The sequence below is a fragment of the Haliaeetus leucocephalus genome, unplaced genomic scaffold (assembly GCF_000737465.1).
Source record: "Haliaeetus leucocephalus isolate CR32 unplaced genomic scaffold, Haliaeetus_leucocephalus-4.0 Scaffold646, whole genome shotgun sequence".
Lineage (NCBI taxonomy): Eukaryota > Metazoa > Chordata > Aves > Accipitriformes > Accipitridae > Haliaeetus > Haliaeetus leucocephalus.
In genome coordinates, this window is record NW_010973082.1 from 3,921,564 (window position 1) to 3,947,737 (window position 26,174).

General features: G+C 41.9%; 2 protein-coding genes across 4 annotated transcripts in view; one reads left to right on the plus strand and one right to left on the minus strand.

Annotated features, from left to right (window-relative positions):
* The first annotated feature begins 399 nt into the window (after positions 1–399).
* Positions 400–7,549, plus strand: LOC104838735 (chromosome unknown open reading frame, human C17orf75). Of its 3 annotated transcripts, none has more exons than XM_010578650.1 (11): positions 400–533; positions 801–881; positions 1,503–1,628; positions 2,023–2,166; positions 2,367–2,424; positions 3,095–3,214; positions 3,895–3,959; positions 4,082–4,218; positions 4,763–4,866; positions 5,475–5,716; positions 6,607–7,549. In XM_010578650.1, exons 1-10 carry the CDS (start codon positions 400–402, stop codon positions 5,682–5,684), a joined length of 1,179 nt encoding a protein of 392 aa, XP_010576952.1. In that variant the 3' UTR covers positions 5,685–5,716; positions 6,607–7,549. The 3 variants fall into 3 exon arrangements, with proteins under 3 accessions (XP_010576952.1, XP_010576953.1, XP_010576951.1); XM_010578651.1 differs by having other exon boundaries at positions 5,475–5,702; XM_010578649.1 differs by having other exon boundaries at positions 5,475–7,549.
* Positions 7,550–14,909: 7,360 nt separating this feature from the next.
* RHBDL3 (rhomboid, veinlet-like 3 (Drosophila)) overlaps positions 14,910–26,174 on the minus strand; it is a 64,940-nt gene continuing 53,675 nt past the window's right edge. Inside the window, exons 5-8 of the mRNA XM_010578740.1 lie at positions 21,873–21,985; positions 19,072–19,172; positions 15,905–15,965; positions 14,910–15,181 (exon numbers count right to left, since the gene is read on the minus strand). Of these exons, the coding sequence (XP_010577042.1) occupies positions 14,910–15,181; positions 15,905–15,965; positions 19,072–19,172; positions 21,873–21,985 (547 nt within the window). The remainder of the gene's footprint in view (positions 15,182–15,904; positions 15,966–19,071; positions 19,173–21,872; positions 21,986–26,174) is intronic.

Here is a 26,174-nt window from a genome sequence, read left to right on the forward strand (position 1 = left end):
CCGCGGCTCCCCGGCTCCTAGAGCCGCAGGCTGGGAGCGAGAGCCAGCTCCCCGGCCCGCAGGGCTTGCCTGTTACGAGGCTGAGCTAACAAATGTGCTGTTTTAACAGGGGGAAAAAAAAAGTATTTCGGAAGCGGAGTAGGCCCTTTAAAAGCCGGCGGCACGGTCCGCTACGGCTCTAGGTGGGCTCTGCTGCACCTCAGCCGCCCCGCAACGAGCCCTCGGCTAGGCGCTGCCTGCCCGCGGGCTGGCGTACACCCACCCGGCGCGGGGGGAGAAGCTTTAGCGCAGCCCCCCGCGGTACGCCCGCCCTCCCGCCGGCCTCCTCTGCCTCCGGGGCGGGGAGCGGCGAACGCAGGACCCGGAGCGGGCGGGTCCGCGGCGGCGGGTTGGGACGGGATGTTGCCGGCGCTGCCGGACGGCGACGAGCGGGAGCTGGAGAGCAGCGAGGAGGGCGGCGGTGGGGGTGAGGAGCGGCGGCCGGAGCGGCACGGCAGCACCTACCACAGCCTCTACGGTTACCGGAGCTGCAGGTGAGGGGGCCGCTCGCCGCCGCCGCCGAGGCCTGGCGAGGGGGGTGCGCGCTGGAGAGGCCGTTTCCAGGCCTTGTCAGTTCCCAGTTGCTTGAATTCGCTTTATTCTCCCCCCCCCCTCCCCGAAGAGCTCTTTTTCCTCCCATAATGTCCCGATTCCCTGCTCCTGCGTTAAAACCCTCAGGCCATACCTTTCCCTGCTGCAGTCCCTTTTCCCTGTTCTGTGCGTTAAGGCTGTAAAATCAATCATAACGGCTTGATTTTCAGATCCTCACGGCAGGGAGCAGACAGTGGGAATGGCAGTCCCAGCAGTGCGGCGGCAGAGACACCCTCCAGCGAAGACTTCAGGTAAAGCCAATCTGCAGAACAGTATAATCATCCATAACACCCCATTTTGAAGTCTTTGCTGTATTACTGTTAGGTGACTAGTAAGCAAGTACATTGAAGTCCCTTCAAAGCAGAAACCTCTGTGAACGCATACTGAAGCCCCCTGGTGCTTTTTCTGGAATACCTGGGGAATGGACACAACTACAGAGCTCAAATAATGTATTAAATGTAAGCTATCATCTTTGAGTTTGAACTGTCTTTTCTTTGCTGTTAGACTTTTCTGTATTGACTTAGGTCTTCACGTAGACAACAGATAATTAAAATTTATTAAACAATTTTGAATGGACATCTTACTTTTCCACAAGCTCTGTAATGGAGTTGTTGCTGTGTATTACAACTAGGGAAACATAAGAACAAAGAGGGGCAGTGACTTTTTAGTAGCTGGTGAGCAGTTCAGCATCAGCTGACACCACAACTCCTGAATGCATTTCTGATGGGCCAGAAGTCACAGGGCAAGTTAGCTGTAAGCCAGAGAGAGATCACAGTGGTCCCCCTTCTAGAAGCAGGTGGTTCTGCCCTTGTTCAGAGAAACAAAACAATAATGTTTGCTTTTTGCTAACAATTTCTTCTTGTTTTTTAAAGCCTCTCCTTGCTGGACACTAACTTACCAGCTGAAGCAGAGACTGAATTGCGCAGTTTTATCGTTAAGCGTCTTACTAAAGGAGCCCTGTTTGAAGGAATGGGGAATGTAGCGTCAGTGGGGCTGAGGTAAATTTTAACAATTATTTGTGAATGAGAAACTGTAAGAAACATTGGCAGCATTGCACATCTTGCCATCTGCTGCTGCATTAGGTTTAATCCCGATTCCGTGTTCTCAGTCTGTTGCTGCTGTTAATAATTGCTTTATGCAATTACACTTCCCTCTTTTTCTAGGTAGCTTTGAGAAAAATATTGTAGTAAATAATTTAACATTTGAATATTTAAAAAATACTACATGTGTTTATGACTATTTCCTTTGAAACTACTCTGATTGCACCACAGGGGGAAAAAAAGAGAAGTGCTAGCGGGTGAAAATTATTTACAGAAATCATGTATGTCTGCTTTTTGCACTTACTTATTGTGATGTATCTGTAACAAAATAATTCTTTTTTTTTCTGCATAGCATACCAGAATATAGAGTTGGTTGTTATTACTGTCGTTTCCAACAAGAAAATCTTCTAGAAATGGCAACAGTGGAATCGGACACCAACAATGCTCCAGAATACGTTGTTTGTTTCTTAGGTGGCTCAGAGAAAGGTCTGGAACTATATCCTTACCTTTAACTTTCTTTATCTGTGTGGAGAGGGACATGATGTAAAAATTGTGTTCTCATTTTGTCCGTTTCCTACTGGAAAACATCTCGTTTGTGCACACCTTCCAATAACGGGAAATGTCAATAACAGCCATATACTGAAAGGGAAACATGCAGGTCTTAAGTGATGCATCTTATTTTCCTTAAGAAGATACTTTCAGACTTGAGCTGGACAGATACATTCAAAGTCTGAAGATAAACCTTGATTTGGAGGTAAGGCCCAACTTTTTTTTTGTAAGTGGTAAAAATTACTATTGATGCAAATTGATTACTAAGACAATCTGGAAGGTTTAGTCTGTAGAGACAAATTAGGTGTTTTAAGTACTAGTATGAAACACTGAGAGAGATACTTGATTCACTGTAGTGACAGTGAATGTCTGAAGTGCGATCAACCATACACAACTCAAAAGGAAAAAAAAAGGGGGGGGGACTTTTTTGTGCCAGTTATAAATATCTTAAAGGTTACTTGCAGTTAGATTCAGAGAGAAGAATGACTAATAAAAGGTAATGGTCTACAGGAAAGTTATCAATGTCCACCTGGATTCTTACCACTTCTGAATGTTAAGGAAGGATTTTTAGTGTTTTTCTTGTTACAATTTTTCTAATGCAAACTGCATTTTAAGTCTCTCTCTCATCCTGTGTGCTGTTGCATGCATGGTCTTTGTTCAGTATGTACCATAATATTACAGTTCTGTCCCTTGAAATGTGAAGCCCTTCATTGCTCATAAAGTGTGGCTTTAAACGTCAAACTCAGTTTACTGTGGTTTGAAACTAAGAAGGCTCTGACATCCAAATATCTTAGGTTGAATAGATTATTAAGAGGCTTCTATTTGTGTAGAAATCTAATTTGTAGTTAAAGTTTTAATGTTTCAACTTGTTACAGCAAAAAACCTTGGAGACCCATGTTAACCCCTACTTCAGAAGCTGGTTTGAGAATGCCATATGCCCTATTCAGAGAGTAGTACAGCTCTTCCAGGAGAAACTCGCCTTTTTGTTACATGCTGTAAGTGTATTTCAAAGTGGATAACTGAAAAAGGTTCAGAAGGAATCTCAGTGACTCCAACGTGTTTAAAATGTTTCTTGCATTTGCTTTCCCAGCCAGGAATAAATGAGGAACAACTTTTTTTTTCTTCTCTCTCTCTCTCTCTCTCTTTTTTTTTTTTTTTTTTTTTTTTTCTTTTAAATTCAGGGCAAGTACTTTTTCCCTGCTTTATTGCTAAGGTAGCACATAGCAATTTCTTCTATCAGTTTTTATAGTTAACTAATTTTAAATTACATAGCAGTGTCCAAGTAGATATTAGAATGAAAAATAAGAAACAGCATGAGAATGCTATCCCTTCTATAATTCCTCTGAACCAAAAGGGATGTTATATTCTGTATGTGCCTCATGTAATTCACTGGAAACAGAAAAGAAATTAATCCTAGCTCTAGTTCCTGAGTTTGAGGAGGCTTTGGATGGCGTAGCTAATAGAGTATAAGTGCTGTATTTCTTCTGAATGCAAAATCAGCTGCAATGACTATAATAGGGAGTATTCCCTTAGCTTCTACTTTTCCTGTGAAAAGAACAATTTTTCAAGTACCGCATTATGTATATATTGCTAGTGACTGCAGTATACCAACAGAAGTAATATCAAAGTTGCATCTAGCTTTTTTCTTTTTTTGTGTGTGTGTGTTTGTTTTAAGGCTTTGAGTTATACTCCTGTGGAAGTAAAAAACGCAGATGAAAGAACAGAAAAAGACATTAGCAGGTAAAGATACTTTGAGACCAAGGAACCTGTGAATAACTTGGCTTTTGTGTATGACAGCCTCCTGTTCTTGCTGTTCGGGAATTGTAAAGAAGCAAGCAGTTCACAAGAGCTTTTTGTGTCAGGTTTCTGGCAGCTGCCAGCCTCCAAGGACTCGTTCAGGAAGGCACAATGACCTCCTTGTGTATTGCCATGACTGAGGAACAGCACAAGTCAATGATTATAGACTGTAGTGGACCTCAGCCTCAGTTGCATAATGCAGGTGAGATTACAGCTGTGAATACTTCTTCATGTTACTTGTATCCCTCAGCTGCTGAGAGTTGTGGACATTAGAGGTAGTTGAGGATACTCAGAAGCTCATAGGTTCATGTCCAGTTTGGATTCTGGCTGGAAACTAGAACACCTGTTTTCCTATGAGGTAGCGGAGTAGTTTGTTTTACCATATGCACTGGAACTCTGGTTTGAAAATGGTTGATAATAAAATCCATGTGCATTTAGTTTGTGGACCATGAAACTATGACTCATACGCTTCAGGGAAGCTGCAAAACTTTTTTTTCCTGTTGTATTTTTGACAAATGTTGTGAAAAGGGATTCAACGTTCAGGACAGAATTGCCTGTAATAACTCTAGCTATGTTTGCTTTTCTTCTCCACATGTATTGTTTTTCTTAAGACTTATTTCCTGGCCCAGGTATACTATTATCAGGTGTTGTTGAGAGTGATTAAACCAGGTGAATGCAGCTATATAGTTATGTTGAGCTCATTTACTTTTTCTCATCTCTTTTCTGTGTTCCTGAACACGTAACAGGAAGCAACAGATTCTGTGAGGACTGGATGCATGCTTTTGTGAATGGTGCTGAAGGTGGAAATCCATTTCTCTTCCGGCAGATTTTGGAAAACTTTAAATTGAAGGTACCTGTTCATATATATTAAAGACTTGGAGAAGACATCAGGGTTACTGAGGGAGCAAATACTCTTTCTGCAGCAAAGAAAACTTTTAGGTTATTTATGATGCCTATATGTCATTAACTGATTAACTCTGAAGTTTAAGTTGGGGACTGGCTTACTGTAGCTGACAAGACCAGAATGTAAAGTAGTGTGAAAGATTCTTCAGTGAGTACTCCAAAGGCATTTTCTTGTATTTAAAATAAACCCCACTTTTTTTCTTTTATCTTAAAATACTGTTAATTTGAGCTGTGCACACACAGTGTCGTGTAATTGGTAACATGGATTCAGTAGTTAACACTTCTTAGGTGATCTGTCGTAATAGAAGAGGGGAACTCTTGATACAGGTTTGGACATGATCAAGTTGTGGTGTCCACAGATTTTGCATCATGACAGTAACAGTGGTAATATGTATCAAAGACAGTACTCAATTCTTACATTACTCTTGAATAGTAATATAAAATTCCTATTGGAAATGGTTTTGTTTCTCCTGCTATTCCTTCACTTTTCCACACAATAATATGTTTTCTTTCCGTGCAGAAGGATAAGAAAATGCTCTGTCACTCTTTTCCCAGGCTATACAAGACATTAACAACCTGAAGAGGTTTATCCGCCAGGCTGAAATGAACCACTATGCCTTGTTCAAGTGTTACATGTTTCTAAAGAATTGTGGCAGTGGAGACATCCTCTTGAAGATTGTTAAAGTAGAACATGCAGAAATGCCAGAAGCCAGAAATGTAGTGACCGTCCTTGAGGAATTCATGAGAGAAACATCAGTAGCTTAAAATTATCTTAACTATTCTGTACTCATTTGAGGGTATTGTATAAATCATTAATTTCTTCTGTGCAGCTTAGTTTCACTATTGCAGGATTTTTAATTTATATTTAAAAGGATTGCCTAAGTCAAACCTAAGTTGCAGTTTCATCTGCCTTTTCTCTTTTTTAGAGAAACCAGTATGAGCTTTTTTTAATGTGTAAATATTGGATCAGACAAACTCCTGCATAGTTTTCAGTGCTTACCAGATTCTCCAAATTACTTGCTCCTTTTCTGAGGAAATCATGACATTTGTTTTTTACAGTCATTGCACAAAAAAAAAAACCCAAAACCAAACAAATCCCTTACCTGGCAAGCATTTCAGTGTTTTAAATATTTTAAATATCTTTAAAATGATCATGTCTAATCATTAAGATCTGGTTACTTTTGTTTTAATACATAAAGAAGCACAAACATCTGCGTAAGTCAGAGTAAATCAGTAAATCATATTTGTTTATGTTTATATAAGAGAACATTGGTAATAAGTCTGTAGCTAGTTTCCACATTCTGCTTTCAAAGTGGCAGTTTGTTCTGCTGTTACTAGATAAACAAGTTGTTAATTGGTATGAAACAGAACTGCCTTAAGATTGAACAGAGTTTTAGGAATCAGTTTGTATGTGCTTGTATGTATGCATACATACACCGGACAGACATGTTAAATTCCCAGGCTATCTGATGAATTCCCTTCTTAATTAGTTTGTGTTGTGATCAAGACCTTCTTTGTGTGTTCTTAGTACCTGTTTTGCATAACTGTAAATAATGGTATGTCCATGGAGAATTAAACCTGAAACTTTTACAGATTAAATATTAACTTTAAATTAATAAAAACTTCTTCAGAAATTGAAGTAAACTTAGTTCCCAAGTTAATTATTCAGACTTTTTAAAACATTCAGCAATGAATTCTTACCCACACCATAGGACATTTAGACAGCAGAATAATTGAAGAAAATCTTTGGCTACAGCTGGAATCAAAACTCATGAGCCCTCTGAGTGACCACATCATAAACAAGGACTAGCTCTGCAAACCCGATACCAGCAAAACTCCCTGTTGCTTTCCTTTGCAGCAGAGGGTCTTGTTTGAACACTTGACCCAGGGCATTTGAACAACTCTCCCTGAAACAGTAACTAAGTCTTACTAATGCCGTTAAGTTGGACTGTTCTGCCAGTGCTGTATACTGTGATGATAAAAGTTGAATGCTTTCCTGTAACACCACTGTGTTGAACCTATAATAAGGTTTACAATAAAACACATTTGAATCCTTAATAGTGTGCTTACATTAAATTACAAGTTAGTGTTGTCCTTGATGTCTCCTGTTTAAAACCCTTTATTCACACAATGCAGAGGAGCTGCTAGTGTTATGTGCAGGAGTGTGCAAGTGTCATACTGACAGCTGAGGTGATATGTAATGTACATGGGCAGGTCAGAGAAGAACATAAAAGTAGTTTGAAAGTAAACAAACTCCTTATTCTGTCATTTGCAGGAGCTCTGAGAGGTCACAATGTTTTCCTTCAGAATATTCGTGACTGAGTAAAGCAGCACCTCTTAATAAAACATGTCACTCATGGTTGCTCTTGTACATTTTTGACTAAGTTTAGTATTTTGCCTGATCAGGAGGCAAAAAAAAAAAAAGGAAGTGGAATGTGAATTAACAGGTAGCTGTGATCTGGTAGGAGTGTAAGAAATCATTGCAGTAGTCCTGTCCTGTTCCTTGTGCCTGCAGCTGGGTGGAGATGTTGGGCTGGAGACTCATAGGGCCAGGTGTTCTGTGTGCTGGCCTTAATATTTACAAAGAGTAGGTCAGGCCCAGGCACAGCAGTGCGGGTGGTGATAGACCTTTCCTGAGATGTGCTCACAATTGCTTTGCCTAGCCTGCGTCCCTGGAAGTTTTCAAGAATAAAATGGCTGAAGTGGTATGAAGTGCCTTATAACCTGGATTACCCTATTATCCCATGACATGTACTATGCTCATTTAAGTAGTTTTGTTTGCTAGGTAAATTACCATAAATCACTCCTAAAAATCCAGATATTTTTAACCTTAACTGTAAAACCTTGCTTAGTCTTGTTGGGCCTCTCTTCTCCAAGGTAATGCATTGTTCAGTATCAGTCCTACTGAATTTGTACTCTGTTACATGTGGACAGCTTCAGTCATAGCTTTTTCTATTGCAAGTTCCTTTTCCTGAATTTTCCCTGCACTAAAGGTGGCTTACATGAAAAACATAACTTCTTGCTTTCTGCAGCCTTTGTTTTAACTTCATCTTGCTTCTGCCAGCTTTGCAGTGCCTTTGCCATTCGGTTACCTAACTACTAAACTCAAGATGCTCAGAAGTACACACACAAAGACACATACACACAGAAATACACCCTGTTAGTTCATGAATTTACAGGTTTTACTGGCATCTTTCCATTATAAATTCTATTTTAAAAAACAAAACTAAAGAAAATTAAACAAAAGCATAATAAATAATGCAGAAGCAGCTGGTTCGGCTGCATGAATGCCTGGAGAGTATTACACGCTTAACTTCCGCCAGCAATCAGCTATTCAAAGCTCAGGATGAAGCACACAAAAGGTCAGAAGATGCTGAGATATGCACTTAATCTGCAAACCTGAAAGATTTTTACTGTAGTTTTAAGGGTCTGATTTAAAACCCTTTTGGGAAAAAAAAAAAACACAACCAAAACCCAAACCAACCAAAAAAACAAATAAACAAACAAACACACACACCCAACCTCCAAACACAAAATCCCCCAGGCCTATGTTAAGAATGCAAGTTTAGATTTAACTGCTACAGACTTCTTGCAGTTTGAAAGATAAAGGTTTGGTTTGTTTTTTTTGGTTTCCCCCCTCTTTACCCCCAAAAGAAATATCATATAAACCAATTAGTATTTCTCTTTCCAACACTTATGAGCAATGCTTACTATAAGGAATATGATTGGAGCAATGGGAATAAAATGCTAATGAGTTTTATGAGTTTGTGTGATCAAAGCTGAGTACCAAGGCTGCCAGCTTTTGGCTCCTTCTCTGTGACAGATACACTGGAACTGGCAATATTTCTGTCCTTCAGTTTGCCTTTCTAAAATTATTTTAGCCAACAAGAAAAATGTATAGTGCTAGCAGACAGTATCACTTCCTGTATTAACTGACAAAAACCGACAAACCCCACCTTACCTTCTTGCTGAAAGTCGTCAACTAATGAATGAAGAGATTTATGTGTCTCGGAAAGCTCACTTAAGTGCAGAAAACCAACAGCAAGAGCCGAGTCCCACATACGGTAGCAGTGATTTGCCTCCCCTTAGGAGTAACAAATCTGACAGGAACTGCTGCTAGTTACATCTTCATTTCTTTAAGTTATGTTTTAACTCAGTGTTTCCCAACAAAACCACAAAATATTTTTCAAAATTTGCCTTCCCCTTCCACATTGGTGGAAGGATTTTTATTCTAGTTTTATCTCAAAACAACTAAATGAGTTGGGGGTTTGCTGCAGAACTTCCTAGATATGTTGTTCCCACTGTTGATTCAAGAGACAAGGATGTGTTGGCTCTAAGATTTTAAGACATTCAGTAGAGACTGATGTTAAAAACGAACAACCCTCCACCCCAGTAAAAAAATTTTAAACAGTCTAATGTACTTGGTCATCAACTTCCACGCAGTTCTGAGGTCACTGCTGCACTAAAGTGTCAGTTGTCAAATGGTGGGACAAGGCCTGAATTTCAATACAAGTCCCAAGGCAGTTCTGCATCCTTGTTATATCTCAGAGAGTAATAAAGCAGCAGTTCACTCTCTTCTTTATCTTTTAGGCAGACACTTTTAGAGAGACATAAAAATGAGTTATCAATGTCATTGTGAAAAGATTACATTGCAGAGCTCAACATTAATTGCTCTTTTGTTAAGTACTGTGTTAACTGTAGACAAACTTACAAAACTGAAAGGGGGTTTTTTGGTTGGTTTTTTGGCATGTGATATAGAACAGCTCAATTTTATTAAAAAAAAAAAAACAGAAACAGAAAACAAAAAAAAAAACTGCCAACAAAAAAAATTTAATGGATTCTGCGCTCAAATAATATTGTTACAACAAAAATATACAGAATGTACACAATACAAAAATATTTGGAAACATACCATAGCATCTTACCTTGCAAATATCATTTTGTTTTACTAGCCCTTAACGGGAAAGTATCATTTGTTCAATATTTTAAGGCAGAAAATTACATTGTTTAGTGCTTTGTGTTTAACACTTAGATGTGTTGTTAGCATTAGTAGTGTAAGCAAAAGAAAAGCTGCATAAATCTAGCTTTATTTGCAAACCAAACAGACACTGTGGGGGAGTCAGGAGACAGTCAGTGACTAACGTATCTATTAAGCTCACTGAAGATTAAGGTACTTTTGCTACTTAAATCAGACTTAGGGAATATTTTGTGCTCTGTGTTGTAAAGTACCCTGAAACATAGATTTTCTGTACTACTACTGGCATTTCAGAAATACCACATTAGAAAGCTTTTTCCAATTAAAAGCCAATGATTAATGGTGACATTAAAAATACATTTACCTTTAAACATGCTTGGTTTCGGTCTTATGTGTGATTCTTTCTGTATAGAGCTACAAAATGCACTGTTTTCCTTTATAAACAGCTCTCAGCATCAGTGATTGCAGAAGGAATTTTTGAGTCGTATCACAGAGCACTGTGGAGCAGCCACTACTATAAAAGAGACAGAACAGCGGCAATATTCAGAGGCTAAAACCCCAGAGGTGCTGGCCTTTGTTCTCTAGATCCCAGTTTGCCTCCAGAGGCTGCTGGTGTTGAACTGCATCCATATTCTCCAGTTCCACTTCAGGTAAAGCCAGTGGATGGGGTTTCCAAAGCAATTGAGCTGAGCTTGAGTCTATGTAAACAGATAGACTTTGAGCTCTTTACTCACTGAAGTATGTGTGAAAGTCCTACCCACGATCCTGTGAGACTAAATATTGGCACAAAACAGTAGCTGTCTTGTGAGGTCAGCAGATAGCTGTTATTTTAGTACCAGCTCTAAATGTGTCAGACTCCATCCTTCATACCCCAGTTCAAATTGATCTAATCTGATTTAAAACATATGGGCAGTACGATCCATCAGAAGGAGCGAGGTCTTGGGACACAGAAACCCTGAGCTTTATTTCTAGTCCAGCAACCTCAGACAACAATAATTTCTCTGGCCTCCCCCTTCCCCTTTGATAAAATACTTCCTACTGCTAAAGGAGCAAGTAGTGAAGAATCACAGTATGCCACCTAAGTGCTAAGATTCCTCATCGACTGATGGGGAAAAAGTGATATGAGCTGTTGTCTTAAGAACTTAGCAAAAGTGAATTCATCAGCATTTTTACAGCTCCTCTACACCTCACTCAGAGATTGGTCCTGGTAACCTCCTCTCCCATCACTCCATTACAACCCTCCCACTCCTCCTTCCTATATTACTGATGTGTGCAAAATTAATCTCTACCTGTCTCCAAGCATCTAGGAATAAAAGGTGCAATCTGCAAGCCCCATGGACTTTAATCTACCTGGTTTCCTCCTCCTTCTTCCTCCCCACGGCTGTCTGAGCCACTTCTTGTATCTCTCCTCTGGGATGAGGGATCAGCAAGAGGCTCAGGGCTGGATCCCATCCGTGCTGTCACCATGCTGCTGGCAGGTGTCCCTGAAGGGGCTCTACAATCAGCCCAGTCTGCATGACTACTCCCTACACCCATCCTCACTGAACCAGTGCTGCAATATACTTACTAAATAGGAAGTCCAGGACAGAAACGGCTTTTTTTGTTCTAGGTGGTGTGTCCTCACTCAAGGACACAAGCAAAAAATAACCTCCTCTAATGTGCACTGTTCAAATTTGTAAAATCCTGGCAGCAGCTGAAATAAAACCAAAACAAATCACCAAAACCAGTCCCTCAGTGGACAGCTCCTTCAGGAACATGTTACTGACTGTGACAATTAAGAACCACAAATGAGCAGGATGGAGAATATTATATCTCCAACGTAAGCCAGCAGTTTCAAGGACATCTGGAGGTAAAAGAAAAGCCTGGTTGCTATTAGCTCTCTGGTGCTGCAGCACTGTGGCACTCCTGGATGCATTAGAAAATAACATAACTAGATTTCCTGATACTCTGTAAAAACATAACAAGTTTTCACAGTGTAATTTTAATGATTTAAAAAAATAAAATTATAAAAGCTTAAGCACTTTGAGCTGCTCCTGACTCCATGAGCTGATAGATTCTTACCAGACAACAGGCTCCGTGTACAACCTGCTCTATGTATGGGGAGAGATTTCAGCTCTGATGAGCAGGAATGTGAGAAGGTTTCATCTCTTCACCCACAATAAATCTAGTACTGCTTTAAAGTCTGGCCTTTCTGATCCCCAGGGTTGCTTGTAGACTTGCTCAAGTGACAGGGTATGGGGACACAGAATGAAGTCAGAAAGATGAACAACAATTTAAAAGAACAGGTCATAAGCTCAACCTCAGAGCTGTTTTCAACCAGTTCATGTAAACTATGTTCATCTATACATAAAGGACAAAAGAAGGGTGCCTGGATTATTCTGTTCAGCTCCCTCCTACTCCTGAGCAGAGGCAAAGATATGTTAGCCAGGGTCAGGCTGATGAAGAAAGTGGCGGCCCTTGAACTTGTAGCTTGCTGTTTCACCCCAGAGCACATCACTGGCAGGCACAGAAACCTTTCCTGAGGAGAAACTGATGGGTATTAAGTAGCTTTCAGTTGAGAAACCAAAAATAGAAGTCAATCAGTGCATATTGTACTCTTGTAAATTATAGGCAAAATAATCTGGGTTTTGTCGTGATTGAAATTTTTAAACAAAATTTTCAAATTTTTCCTAAAACTTCCAGGAGAATTCCCATTTCTGCTCACCTCTGTTTTAAAGGCATCTGTAATCAGAAAGGCTTAGCGATAAGTGAGGAAAGGAATGTCCTCCTTACGTGTTAACCATGCTTCTGTCAGTATTCTCCTAGCTCCCCGCTCTCCTGCTTGCCTGCTGCTTCCCAGGGAGATGATCTCCACTGCTACGAAACTCACTGCGTCAGCACCTGAAACGATGCATGTAAACTCTCATGACTGCTTTGATCTAGACCAAAATTGCAGAGGTAAAATGGCATGGGGAACCAATCCCCTTTTCCAAAATGACCAGAGCTCTGATCCTTAACCCTTCCTCTTGTTCCTTGATCTGACGGCCCATGAGCAATGTACTAGCCATACAGAACAACAAAGGCGCAGCTGCCCTCAGAGATCCCATTCCTGCGCACAAAGGTGGCAAAAATCGTTTCTTTTGCAGGTAAGGCTTATTCCAGGCTGTAGAAACACTTATTTTCTCCCCTCTCCCTTTCCCTGAGGCAACAGGATTTTCACTGGTGCATACTGTGGGAGCAGAACTTCACCCTTCCAGACCAGGGAGATTTTTCCCATAAGAGGCAAAGAAGGGGGCAGCTGATAAGCACCCATGAATGTCCCCTCTAGAATGACAGACTCCTACCAGTTTGTGGTATCATCTGGCAGCACCTGTTACACAGCTGAGACAATAAAGCCCACGATACAGAGACATTTTGCTACAGAGCAAACCCGACTGCTACAGTGCCCATTAGATGTGCTGTGGAAGGCTCTGGTGGCTGGTGCATGGGCGCCAGTATGCAGCTAGGAAAAATGAAGAAAGGAGCTAGTCTAGAGAGACTCCTATGGCTGCTTTATCCAGGCCATCAAACTAGGGGGGTAAAGGGGAGAGAAAAGGAGGGCATCCACATTCCTGGACTGTAGTTTGGCAGCTCTCTAAAGTGAGAAGCAAAATAACAAAAGCACCTTACAGAGAAGTGTACCTATAAGCGCTGCTTGTGCTATGGATGTTCCAGTCTGGTCTTCAGGTCTGTGCAGGCAACTGTATGGACTGTGCTGCAGAGCAGTTACAGATTGCCAAAACCTGGGCTTGACTAATGTTAGAGAAAAAGGCATCATTGCAACTAACTGTTTCTGCAGCCCCCAGAACATCCATTGCCCCAGGAAAAGGCATCCTCAAAACTTAGCAGTCACTTTAAAAACAGTTTTATCTGTTTCACAATGATCACTGTAACACAGTAACACACCTTCCATTTCAGTGGGAAACCAGTGCTACACACAACCTGATTTAACTCCACTGACTTCAGTGGACAGATTTGGCCCCAGATGGACTGTATGGCTGTGAAGACTAGATAGTTCCTGCCCTGCGCTGCTATAGGTGATTCTCTCCCACTTTTCTAATAAGAACCTGCTGGAAGAGTTCAGATCCTTGCTAGGAGCTCACTGCAGGCCAGGTGTTAGATCTATGTGGCCAGAAATGAAGTGAGAAAAAAACAGCACTTGATTGTCAGCTGATAAAAACACAATTGAACATTTGCCCTCCTTTTCTCCATCCTTCAAAAAAGAGACCCCAGCCACACCCTCTAGCCACAGCAGGCTGGGGGGAAAAAAAAAAAAAATTAAAATCAAGTGAAACATGCACAGTAAAAGTCACCTCTGGTTGGGTGTCCACAACACTCTAAGAGTTCCCAAGGTTTATAGTGCAATTTTCATTTGACCTGTAGTTGAAGACCAGTCTCCATCACTTTGGGTGATCAAGTTCTGCTGATTCCTTTGAAAGGTGCATAAGACAGGTTTCACCGTAGGCTAAAATATCTTAGGAACCATTCAAGTAATTAGACAGTGGCACTGGTATGGCTGAACAGTCAGATGTGTCCATAGAAACCAAACCCAAGCTGCCTTGTGAGTACCATGCGAGTCTCTAATTAGTAAATGTCTGCTCTTTTTCCCTTTTAGTGTTCAGTAACATTGAGGAGATTCATTCAACAACTGGCCATAATTCCAGCACTGACCTGGAAAATACAAATATCTCATACAAAATATTGATGTGTGCTAACAAACCAAGTGATAAGTGCCCAGGTACAAGCTGCCCAACAGGAGCCCTGGCAGTGGAGAAGCTGCAGGGTCCAGGCCAGCCAGTATTACAGTACCTGCTAGATTTGTGAACAAACTGATCAGCCCATTCTTTTGTGAGATCTTCAAGCATCTCCTCCAGCACACAGCTGTGTTCAAAAGAATCATCCTCCCCTAAGTTAAATATAAAAATAGATGCTCCATCTTCATTCATTTAACATAGCTGACAGATGACTTCCACTCTCAAGTTTTTTGTCCCATGTTTTCAAGGAGGGGGAGGTAGCTTTAGATCCAACAGGCTGTAGGCAAAAATGTTCCAGAAGATGGCAAACAAGACAAAAATGACATAAATAGAAAGGAAGATCCACCATAAAGTCTGGTCTTGGAGTCTCTGCTCATAGTTCCTCAGGATGATGACACCAAGGGTGATTCCAACCATCACCCCTCCCAGATGAGCCATGAAGCTGGGGTGTGGGCATGGTGGGTAAGCGGAGGGGTGGAATCGCAGCCACACGGCTCTTCCAAATTCAAAGCTCACTGGAACAAAGAAGGAAAAAGAAATTAACTGTCTAGGTCTATCCATTCTTAAGTCCACCTTGTAGGCAGTGCTGCATCCCTGAAGAGATGCGGAGGGAGAAACTGCCTTGTATGGGAAGCATAAGGAAGCTGGAAAGCCATGGCTGTGTAAGTGTTGCGGTGCATAGACATGAGGTGTCCCCAGTGGTTGGTAAGTGGTCTGGGTTCATGGGAGTGTAGATAGGTGAGGGAATATTTGCGTTCCAAAATTTATACCAAAACCATAAAAGAAATTAATTGGACTTCGAAGACAATTGTCTCTGACAAATACACAGCTTAGTTTCCCGTATCATGCCACCCTAGGGATATGGCTGGAAGATAATTCATTAATGTGTGTATAATGCTGTTGCCATCCCAGATAGGAAGCGCTCTAGGAAACCTAAGTATTATCATTGCTAAAGCATTGCTTGCTTGCTAATTCAAAGATGAGACATTTAAGTCCCAGATCTTCACAAATGCTACAAGCTACAGATGTTGGCTAACAAATAATCCTCATTTACAAATGTTTGTGTTGAAAGCCAAAATCTGCATTTGAGAGCGATGTGGCTTCTGCTGCTAGAAGATCCAGCTGCAAGTTCCTACCAAAACTGCTGCAAAGTCAAAACTCTCTGAATCAGCATGAACTGTTATGACAAGGGCAAACAAAACAGGATTGCGTGGTGCCAAGTATTGCATGATACTTACTACAGATCAAGGCAACAGCCATGCGCAGCAGTTTGAATTGGCACTTCATTCCTGACCAGTTCTGGAAAAGAGAGAAGGAAAACAAAGTGATGGTGCTTGCAAAGCTGGAGGGATTTTACACTCAGATCTACACTGGAAGAGCACCAAGGACAACCAATCCTTGAAACAAACCCCTTTCATTGCCTTAGCCACCTGGACTTTCCACGCACAACACCAAACACAGATCTGTCAATCCCAGAGACAACACCAAAAAGGATATACTGCAGTCATGTCCAAGTTATGGACAGTCCATAACTTCTTTGCCTGGCAGTCTTACTGGCTTTCTTTGCCTGAAATCCAGCTGGTGTGGCATGGTCCTTGGCTGGCCTTGCCATTCTCTGTTCTTCAGACTGGCTAATTTTTAACATGTTAGTGTGATGTTTCACCTTAAATTCCGACTTCTGAAAATATTTGAATTTACCTACCCTGCAAAACCCTGTTGTATTAGGACACATCAAATAAAATTATGTTAAGTAGTACCTAGCATTCAACATAAGCATCATTCTGGTTAACATCACACAGCTCATCATGATTCACTTGGAGTCCCAACACTGTCACCTGTTAGGCAATTTCTCGGTGCATTCAAGCCCTACTGTGCTTTTCCAGTGCTACTGCCTGTACCTCATGCTCCCTGAAATTCTGCAACCTAGACCTTCAGCAGAGAACACACAAATAATAAAGACCTCAGTAAAAGTATACCAAGGAAAGAGTGCCAAGAAAGCCTGGATTTGGCCTCCTCTGTCTTCAGGCTTGGTCATTAATCAATATAGTGGAATAAGAATCTCCGAATGATAGTCAGAAATCCTGGGAGAAATGTTTAAATTCCTCCTTTTCCACTTGCACAAAATTTCCAAGCAGAAAAAGAGATCATGTTCTGGGGGACTCAGATGTATGACAACACTATTATTATTATTAAGTGACTAAATGAAATTTTGCCTGTTGAAAGCAGTATGAGATACCAAGCGAGCCAGGTTTCTTGTGGAAAACTCCCTGTTCATCACACTGAAGGAATAAAAAAACCCTCTTTTTAAACTCTTCAGCCTAAGTTTCATGGCACTCAGTGACTTTACAGCCTGCTGAAGAAATATTCTGCAATACATATAACATACATTCAAGTTTTATTTGCAATCTGTCTGTAAATCACTTCTGTGACTGCAAAAATGCAATCTCTACAAAATAAGTAACTCATTTTGTCTCTCCACAGAGACACCTAACCCAGTCAGAAGGCTCTGAACTCATGCTGATTAATACTGTGCTGCTTCCTTCAGTTTTCATTTCCATGTAGCTGTTTTGAATTCCTCTCCTTACTCTTTTCCTTAGGGTGACATGCTTTATTACTTCTCCCATTGGTTATTTTATGTATTTAATTCCAAGAATATTTATTTTTACAAGCAGGAATGTTTTCATTTCCTTTGGTTACCAGGAGGCACAAGGGAACAGAAGATTCAAGAGACCCTCCCTGCAACGGTCCCTCCTCTTCCTAGCACGCTCAAAGCACCTGCCCAAGACTGTGTTTTACCGACAAATGGCCAACATGTCTTTCAGCATGCGGGAGCATCACATCTAGATACTAAGTGAGCAGAGACACAGAAGAGGGGGCAAGAAAAGCAAAAAAAACTCCACCAGAATGGGAAAGGCAGTAAAAGTAATTTCAGACGAGAAGAGAGGTAGCAGATAATGGAGAAATGTAGATGCTAAGGTAGCAATTGCTAAATAGATTTGGAGGAGGCCAATGAGTAGTGAAGTGACAGGCCACTTTGCAATGTTTTAAGAAGTCTGGGAAGGTAACTGGTGAATACTCTCCACACACCTCTGGCAGAGCCTCTTCCTCTAAAGCAACCCAAAATTTCCTCAAATGACCCCCTCTGAATCTCAGTGTGAAAAAACCCTGAGTCTGCATTACCACCCTGTGAGACAGAGGAAAGTCCCTCCTGCTTCTGCTGGCCCAGTGGCAGGGAACACAAATCATACTGAAAATAACTTTATATAAGGAGGCATTTCCCCCGTAGAAACCTTGTGGTATAGGGGTAGCCCCTCTCCTCCACTCCCTGTCTCTCTGCCAGCCACTCAACTGTCCTAATTCGGACAACAGCCCCCAGCTCATTCATGCTCCAAAAAACTTGAAGACAGCAAAGGAGACCTATTCTGCTCAGGAAATCACTCCCTTTCCCTGCTCCCAGCTGCTACAAAGGCCGCCTGGAGCGGCACTGTTGTGGGCTGCAGCTGGAGCCTGTGGACTTCGCTGCACACAAGCATTAAATACAAGGTTTTCTTTTAGGCTTGACACAAGTACCACCACACACGCACATGTTTTCCAGCACCCATATAACAGACCTTCTGTCTCTACTGCAGCCAACCCACATTATTTTCCCACTCAGAGCCAGGGGAGGACACATTACCATCATTTTTATGGTTATTCTGCTCTGACATTGCTGGTACAGGACAGACATGCAACGCTGTACCACCACACACGAATCCTCTCTCAGCAAAGCCATTTTGCCCAGTGGTCAGCTTAGGAGTCACACAGGCAGATATGCTGAGCTTTGCCACCACCTAGCTGAGGACCTTGGATGAGCTCCTGTTTCCAGGTCTTAGAGGAATGACGATGCTGGTTCTTACTGACCTTTGTAAAGCATTTCATTAGGTGAAACGGCAAAAAGATGCATCACTAGTATGCCCAGGGTTCAGCTTCAGTCTGGGTTTTACAAATGGAGATCAGGGATATTCTGCACACAAATCCACCAAATACTAAATTTCCTTAGGTACCCACTAACATTACATGGCACATGCAGACAGAAACAGGTCTGCAAATTCTGCAGAGCCAGACAGCTCCTTCTTTTCCAAATATTTGTCAGCCCTTGCAAGGAATGCTGATAGCCTGGAGTACACTGATAAGTCTTGGATTACCAGCATCTTTGGCTTCTCCTGGCAAGCTGCCAGTCATCAGGGTACCAAGCTACCAGCTGCAGTGTAATATTTCCATTCCAGGACCATACTACTGAGACAAGACTCTTAACTGGGGCAAGCTCTGACTGACCAACAGCTGGGTCAGGCCCTATTTCCAATCCCATTGTGCCACCAGACCTGGCTCACTTCCAAAGAGGTTAGACGGTCATTCTGGTACTCACCATGACTATATTGGCCAAGTGAGCTGAGACAAGAGCATACACGCCTCCAGAGGAGCCCACCACAGGTGCAGTCATATCAGCTACTGACACTGCCAGGGACCCTGGGAGAAAGAACAAGGGTTTGTGACAATTGCCAGCCAAATAAACACACTCTCTCCTAACCTACATCCCTGCTACTGCCTGTTTTGTGCTAATTGCTGCAGGTCAGTAATAAACTGACAAAGAGAAGGGGGGGCGGGGAATCAATTGACTTGTGAAGCTAACTCAGTCCTGTAGAACTACCAAGACAGTGACTGATTGATTCTTCTGCACCTACTTTAAAAGAAGCCAAGCAAGGCAGCAACGTACCTTCAAACCTGCAAAAAGGCACTTACACTCTGATTAAAATAACAAGGAAGCAGGAGACAGACAAATGTCTGTGTCTTGTTCCTCACCTGAAGATAAAATAGAAGTAGCTCCCATACTGGCAAGACAAATATTTGCACAGTGAGAAGGAACTGAGGACTTGTAACTTAGCACAGGCCTCTGATCAAAGCACAGCCTGTTACTTATAAAACGTCAGAGTAAAACTAGCTAAAAATAACCTGGATGGAGGCAGTAAACACAAGCGAGCAAAATGACAGGTCAATCACATAAAGCCACCACTAATAACAATACATCCAAACATAGACACTGCATCTCCTTATCTCAATTGGAGGCTTGGATCTGCACAAAGCTCCTTTCATTGCAAACTTTAAGAGTAATTTAAGAGACAGAGAGACAAAGGCAGACTTGGCCTCACAAGGCAGAGATAATGAAGATCTTTGTGATGACCAGGAATGGGAAAAAGACACAATGGCAAATCTTGAGAGAGTCCTCGGTAGTACAGAATCTAACAAACTTTTTTGCTAATTGCTCAGCTGATTCTGGGTCAAGAAAGTGCTGAGGTTCCAGCAGGCAACTCTGCTGATAGCTCTCTCCTTCGCTGTATGGCCCTGAGACTTCTCAGCTTTTAAACACTGGCATTAAGGAAAAAGTTAATGAGAAGTTAAGAAAGGAGTAATGAGAACTTGCAGCTAAGTCCTCAGACACTGCACTGAGCCTCTTGATCTCAGCCTCAACAAGTCTTCTTAGTAAAGCCAGACAAATGAAAAAAAACCCATAGAAGTAGGGAGTGGCCATTGTGGCCCATGTCTATATTTTACTGTTTATTCCCTTTTAGGAGCTATGTTATCTTTATATTACCAGATCCTCAGCATAAGAATGCCTCTTTCTCTCTCTCCTGGCACATGGCAAAGAATAAAGCATGTTTAATAATTGGCTAACATCTCAAATGGGAAGGGGTATCATGGGATGCTTTTCTGTGTCAGACTGTCCAGTCACATTTGTAGTTCCATCCCACACTAAGAAGGGAAGTTTTCCCTTTCCATTTGGCACTTTCTTCCACAATTTATATGTCATAAGGTGTGAAAAGCAAGTCTACAAGGATGTGGCAGCTTGTCTGAGAAAAAAAAGTGGGATCATCTGTGTAGCAGAAATGAACCAATAATGCTAGGTGGGCTATTGAGCCTCACTCAGGCACTGGCTACAAGCCTCCGGAACTCTGGGCATTCAGCCCAGCCCAATGCCCAAGTAAAACCTGCCTCTGGCCCTGCAGACCCTGCCAGCAAGGCCATGGCCACAGGAATCTGAGAGGCAGATGGCAACTCGCAATGCTCAACTGGGCTCAGTTGCAGCAGATTCAATGATCACTTGCTTCACTTACCTGGCACAGATGCACGATATGTATTTACACATATATAAATGAAGCCCCAGGGTTTGGTAGATGGATCTATGTAGAAAAGCTTATGTTGGCAAAGTTGCAGATTGGGGACTACTTTAGTGCTTATTGAAATAACAGGCAAGGGACAGTGGAGCTGGTCTGCAAACTCCTTCCTCCTCATTAAATATCATGGTGTTTGTACCATGCCTAGTCCTGTGTCCTAGTCCAATTATGCTTTCCACAGTCTCTCTACTGGAATGTAGGATTTATTGGTACCCAATGCAGCCCACTTTACAAAGGCTTTATCTGTTCATTATGGAAAAAATAAAATTATGTAGCTGGAAAAAAAAAATCCCCATAAATCTTGAACTAAGGCAGTCAACCGCTGTCTGAGTTCCACTGTGAAGCCCTTGGCTGTTCTCACACTTTCCCCCTGTTTTAATTAGATGTTGATCTACTGTCAGCTAACTTCCATCACCTCCGAACTGCTGGAAAGCCAAACATAAATAAAAGCAATACAACCCAAACTAAAAATCAATTAAACCCCATGGCTTCATGATGAAATGAATTTCCAGATTCCTGTGCACTGCTCACAACCTACAACCAAATACTTCTTGCTTACTCAGGCTATAGAAAGCAGACAGCGCAGGACAAATGGAGGAAGAACTGGCACAGGACCTGGAAAAAAAAAAAAAGACTCTTCACGCAGGGATGCCTGTGATGCCACCTTTCTTCTAAGCCTCTATGGGACATGAGGAAAGGAACAGCATGACTGCCACATTCAGGAAGGCCATCTAAAGCAAGGCTATTTTAAAGTAACAGGTTGTTGGTGCTTTTTCTAGCAGGTCTCCTAAACACAGAGCCTATGGCTAGTTAGAATCGGATGTCAAGTTGTAGCATATTTCTCACTTCTACCCTCCAGAATAATTTCAACGCACAGAAGATCAGTGACTGCTCTTCTCCTACATCCAGATGTCACAAAACATTTCTACTACACAAAAGTCAGCACAGACCATTTTCAGATGCTTCTCCATCTGGGGCATCCAGAGGTGTCACCTACCTGCCACAACTCCAGCAACGTACACAAAACTGATCCTCGCAGCTCCATGCACCATTTCCAGGGGAATCCCAACCAAGAGCTGAAGGACAACATTGAGTCCAAGGTGTTCTATCCTGCGGCAAGGAGAAACAACAGTTGTCCTCTTTTCTAAGTCTTTGTCTCCCTTCTCTACACTTGAGACAGAGATATCTTGGAAAGGAAATCAAATAGCACCTGCTTCATGAAAGTAGACTGTAACACTGGGAAAAACAATGGTTCCTGAAAAAAATCAGACTGAGAGCTACGATGCTTCTTCCCTCCTTGCTGCTCATTATCTTTTTCACATCCACCCAGGTCCTTTCAGCCAAAGGCCTCACAGCATGTTTGGTTCTTAGTGAGGTTTTTTTTTCTTTTTATCTTTGTTTTGTTTGTTTGTTTTCTTTTTTTGTTTGTTTTGTCTTGTTTGTTTGAAGAAGTTAAATGACTTGTCCAAAAAAGCAGCAAGATGGCAGCAGAGCCTGGAACAGAAGCCTGAAATTTGACCTGCTCCTCTCTTCTCCCCTCCTAATGATACAGCCTTTCCCTGCACATATTACACTGCCATGATGGGGAACAGATATTAAGTCAAGAGCAAGGTAAGCCAAGCAGTGCTAAGACAGTTGCTGTTTCCTTGTGACACATAATGCCACTTTACTGTTAGTGCTATCTGACCCTCACACTTTTCTGCTGTGCCTGCTTCAATGTGATCATGGTCAGAATGGGAAGCAGAGGGCATTTTTATCTGTGGTTAGGTGCCCAGTGAGACACAAAGCGTATGAGCTCCCTGTTCACCTACCCTTGTTCCCATTACAGTCAATAGCAAAACTCCTGCTGAGCACAATGGGAAAAGCTGGGCTTAGACTAGTCTTGTAGAAAACCCCACTGCGCACATCGTGCAGGACCACTTGCAGCCTAGAGGCAGAGTGTGACAGCTAACATGGGCGTATTTGGTAAAGACTCCAGTGCAGCAGTTTTCTCCTGTGCTGAATCAATAGTTTCAAAGCAAGTTCTTTGTTGCTTTAATCAATAGTACTTAACAAAACTGTCTTGCTACTTTTCAAAGCTCTGTACAAATATTTACCCTTGCCTTTGCCATCTGCAGGATCTTTCAGTGAGGTAACAACAGCACCAGGCCGCTGAACAGGGTCCTTCTCAACACTGTGCTAGTGTCTGAGATTTACCCTGGGCTCACAGGACTGCAACCTTGCTGAACAGCCACATCCTGCTGGACCCAGGGGTATACTGTTTTCTGTATGAAGAGTGCCTGAGTCTGCTTACAAAGCAGGTGGACCTAAATGACACAGTGGTACCCTTAACGCAGAAGGCTAACATCTTTGGGAGGAAAGAGTGCAAAGTAGCTAATGCATTGGAAATCTACATCCTATTTTATACAAGAAAAGGATTGCTCACAGACAGCCACTAGCAATCTTTGGTTTAAGTTATGTGCATTTTCACTGTTTTGGTCTTTCTTCATGTTACCATAGCAATCTGCCATATACATCAGCAAAAACCGCTGATGGTGAGATGCAGTAATGACATAACAGTCTCATAAATGAGAATTTAAAGTTGGACTGGAAAAAACTGCTACAAATTATACTGCCGGAAACAGTCCTTTCCAGATATCTTAATAGGTTTGTTTCCATTGAATTTCTCTCCAAGGATAAATTTCTCTTCTGCACAAAACATTCAGCACTGCAATTTGTCATCATGGGAAACTGCTGCATGTAACTGAGTTTTTTTATTACTTTGCTCAAAACTTTTAAAGCCACTGGGCATAGGCATATTCTGGCATTCGTTCTGATCCTGCATCTTCACAGAAGTTAGGAACTACATTAGGAACAACCAGCAAAGGTCAAACTGAGATCACAGAAGAGTCAAAGCATCCAAGTGCCCTTTTACAGAGGGGAGGAAAGAAGCTTTGGCTGGCAGAGAGTCAACGTCATGAGCTGGCACCTGACATTTTCACACAAAGCACTGGGTCTTATTTTTCAAAGGAAGCTTTTGTTAGAGCTCGGCAAAGTTTATCCTAGACTCTAAAGTGACTGCTCTGATTCACAGCTGTTCTTAAAAGACTTTCCAGGAGCAATCCCATTCACTTCTCCTCCCCATCATGCTAGCAGCTTTGAAGGCTCCACAGTCAATAAGCACCCATAAAATATAATTACCCTTTGCCAGTGCTGAATGCGTCATTCTTGAAATGACAATTTCATTGATTTATTAAAGACTTTCTCCTTCCCTGGGACCAAACAAATGGGACTGAGCATCAATGCAAGTCATTAGTTATGGCAGTGTTACAAATGCGTGGGCCCCAGATAATCAACGTCTGCTTTCCATGAAAGCAGAAGGGCAGAATTTACAACTTTGCCTGCCTTTTCAGCCCTTGACAAAGCTCCCTCCATCAGGACCAACACACAACCCGTGCATTTTTGGCATCTTTCTAGAGGCACAGCCAGCCAAGCCTTAGCAACTGCTGTCTTCTCGGACATCTTCCGGCTGTCACTTGCTCTTCAAAAAAACAGACCGAGTGCACTAAATTAAGGAGCAGTCCACATTACCATTTTAAAGTCTCAGCTGGAAGCAGGATAACAATAGACCCCATGGCATTGTGTTAGCCTCTCATTTGAAAATGAGAGGAGAATGATGGGCTTCCACTAAGAAACGTTATTACCTTTCCAAGATTTATCTGTTCTCCTGATATGAAAGGAGCTTAACACACCGGTTAGCAATAAATGAACATTTAGCCTAACTCCAGATACTGCAGATAAATCATGGGGTTTATTGTTCCAGCAGGACTCTCCATTGTTTTGAAGGCTACATAGCTAAAGAACTTGAAATCCATCACAAAAACAATGAGTCTCCTGCACACCACCTTCCCCACTGTTCACCTCTGAGCCAGCCACAGATGTGAAAAAAAACTAAGCTATTTTTCAGCCAGTAAGTGTGAAGATCACCAGGGCACTGCCTGCTACAGGGAAGGGTGACCTTGCACAAGGTAGGAAAGCATGCCACAGGTAATAGAGGAAGACATCTGAATGCTGCAAAAATTGTCCTTGTGCAGGTGCTTCTCTTCAAATGTATCCCAAAGCAACCTGCAGTTACATATGTGATATAGTAGAACATTGCCACCACCAGAAGAAAAGCCAGATACAAATTAGCTAAGTTAAAATCAAGTTTTACAACTTTTACAAGCCCAGTTTTCCCCACGTCCTCAGTGATGGAAATTTCCAATTCTCATTTTACATCACCAGCCTCACGTCTAAGCCCAATAGTCTCCACTTGCAGACTGAAACCTATATACAATGGACTTTTTGGAGGGATTTAGGATGCAGAGTACAGATGTTGCCATATTAGGAAGTTTCATCTATAAATTTTTTCCTACTGTCCCCTTGGGTGGAGTTTGTTCTGTCCTATGATTTTTATCCAGAGATCTGGGGCAAATCTTGTGCTCAAGGGCAATTACACACCAAGGCAGTTATTCCATGGCAGAGAAGAGACATCAGCATGTCTTCCATCAGAGACATAGAAAAAGGAAAAGATCAGCTTGATCTTTCTGGCCTTTCATAGGAGAACACTGATTGATGGGAATATAGGCTTTCTATTTAAGAACAAAGGGTCTTTATCCAGTTTCAAACTATAAACTACTGCTAAAAAGCCCGTTGCTGTGATTTTTCAATGACAGAATTAAAGAAAATTGCAATTATCTGCCAGGAATGTGTGAAGATAATGATCTGAGAAACTACTCAGAGGGGGTAGACTGTTTTGTACAGGGATGAACTTTCCTGTGACACTCATCACCATGGCATCACAAACATCACACAATTAAGTCTCTTTTAATCTTGGGAGGACTAGCACAGTTGAGAAGCACAGAGTTAGAATCCCCACAGCTTGTATTCTCTTCCCAAGTCTGCTACATACCTCCCATGGAATGAAGGAGGATTCATTTTACTGTGCACCATCATTTTGCATTTTGTGTTAGATGGACCATTCTCTGTCCATCTGGCCAGTTGAGATTGTCAGGTCTGCAGGAACACTGGTGTTTGTACAGTGTGTACAAAATGGGAGTTCAGTCTTGACTCAGGCTTCTAGGCATTATCTCGGTCCCTACAGAAGGGACAATGCTACTAAGTGATGACATACCATAGGCACAGGGAATTTAATTGACTTTTCCAACCTCAGCTAGGAAGTCTAGCAAGAATACACCATGTAGTTTTTAAATACTTGCACAGCTCCTCTAGAGGGACACTGGGCTTCAATCTGGTGAGTTTTAGGAAGCACACACTGGAA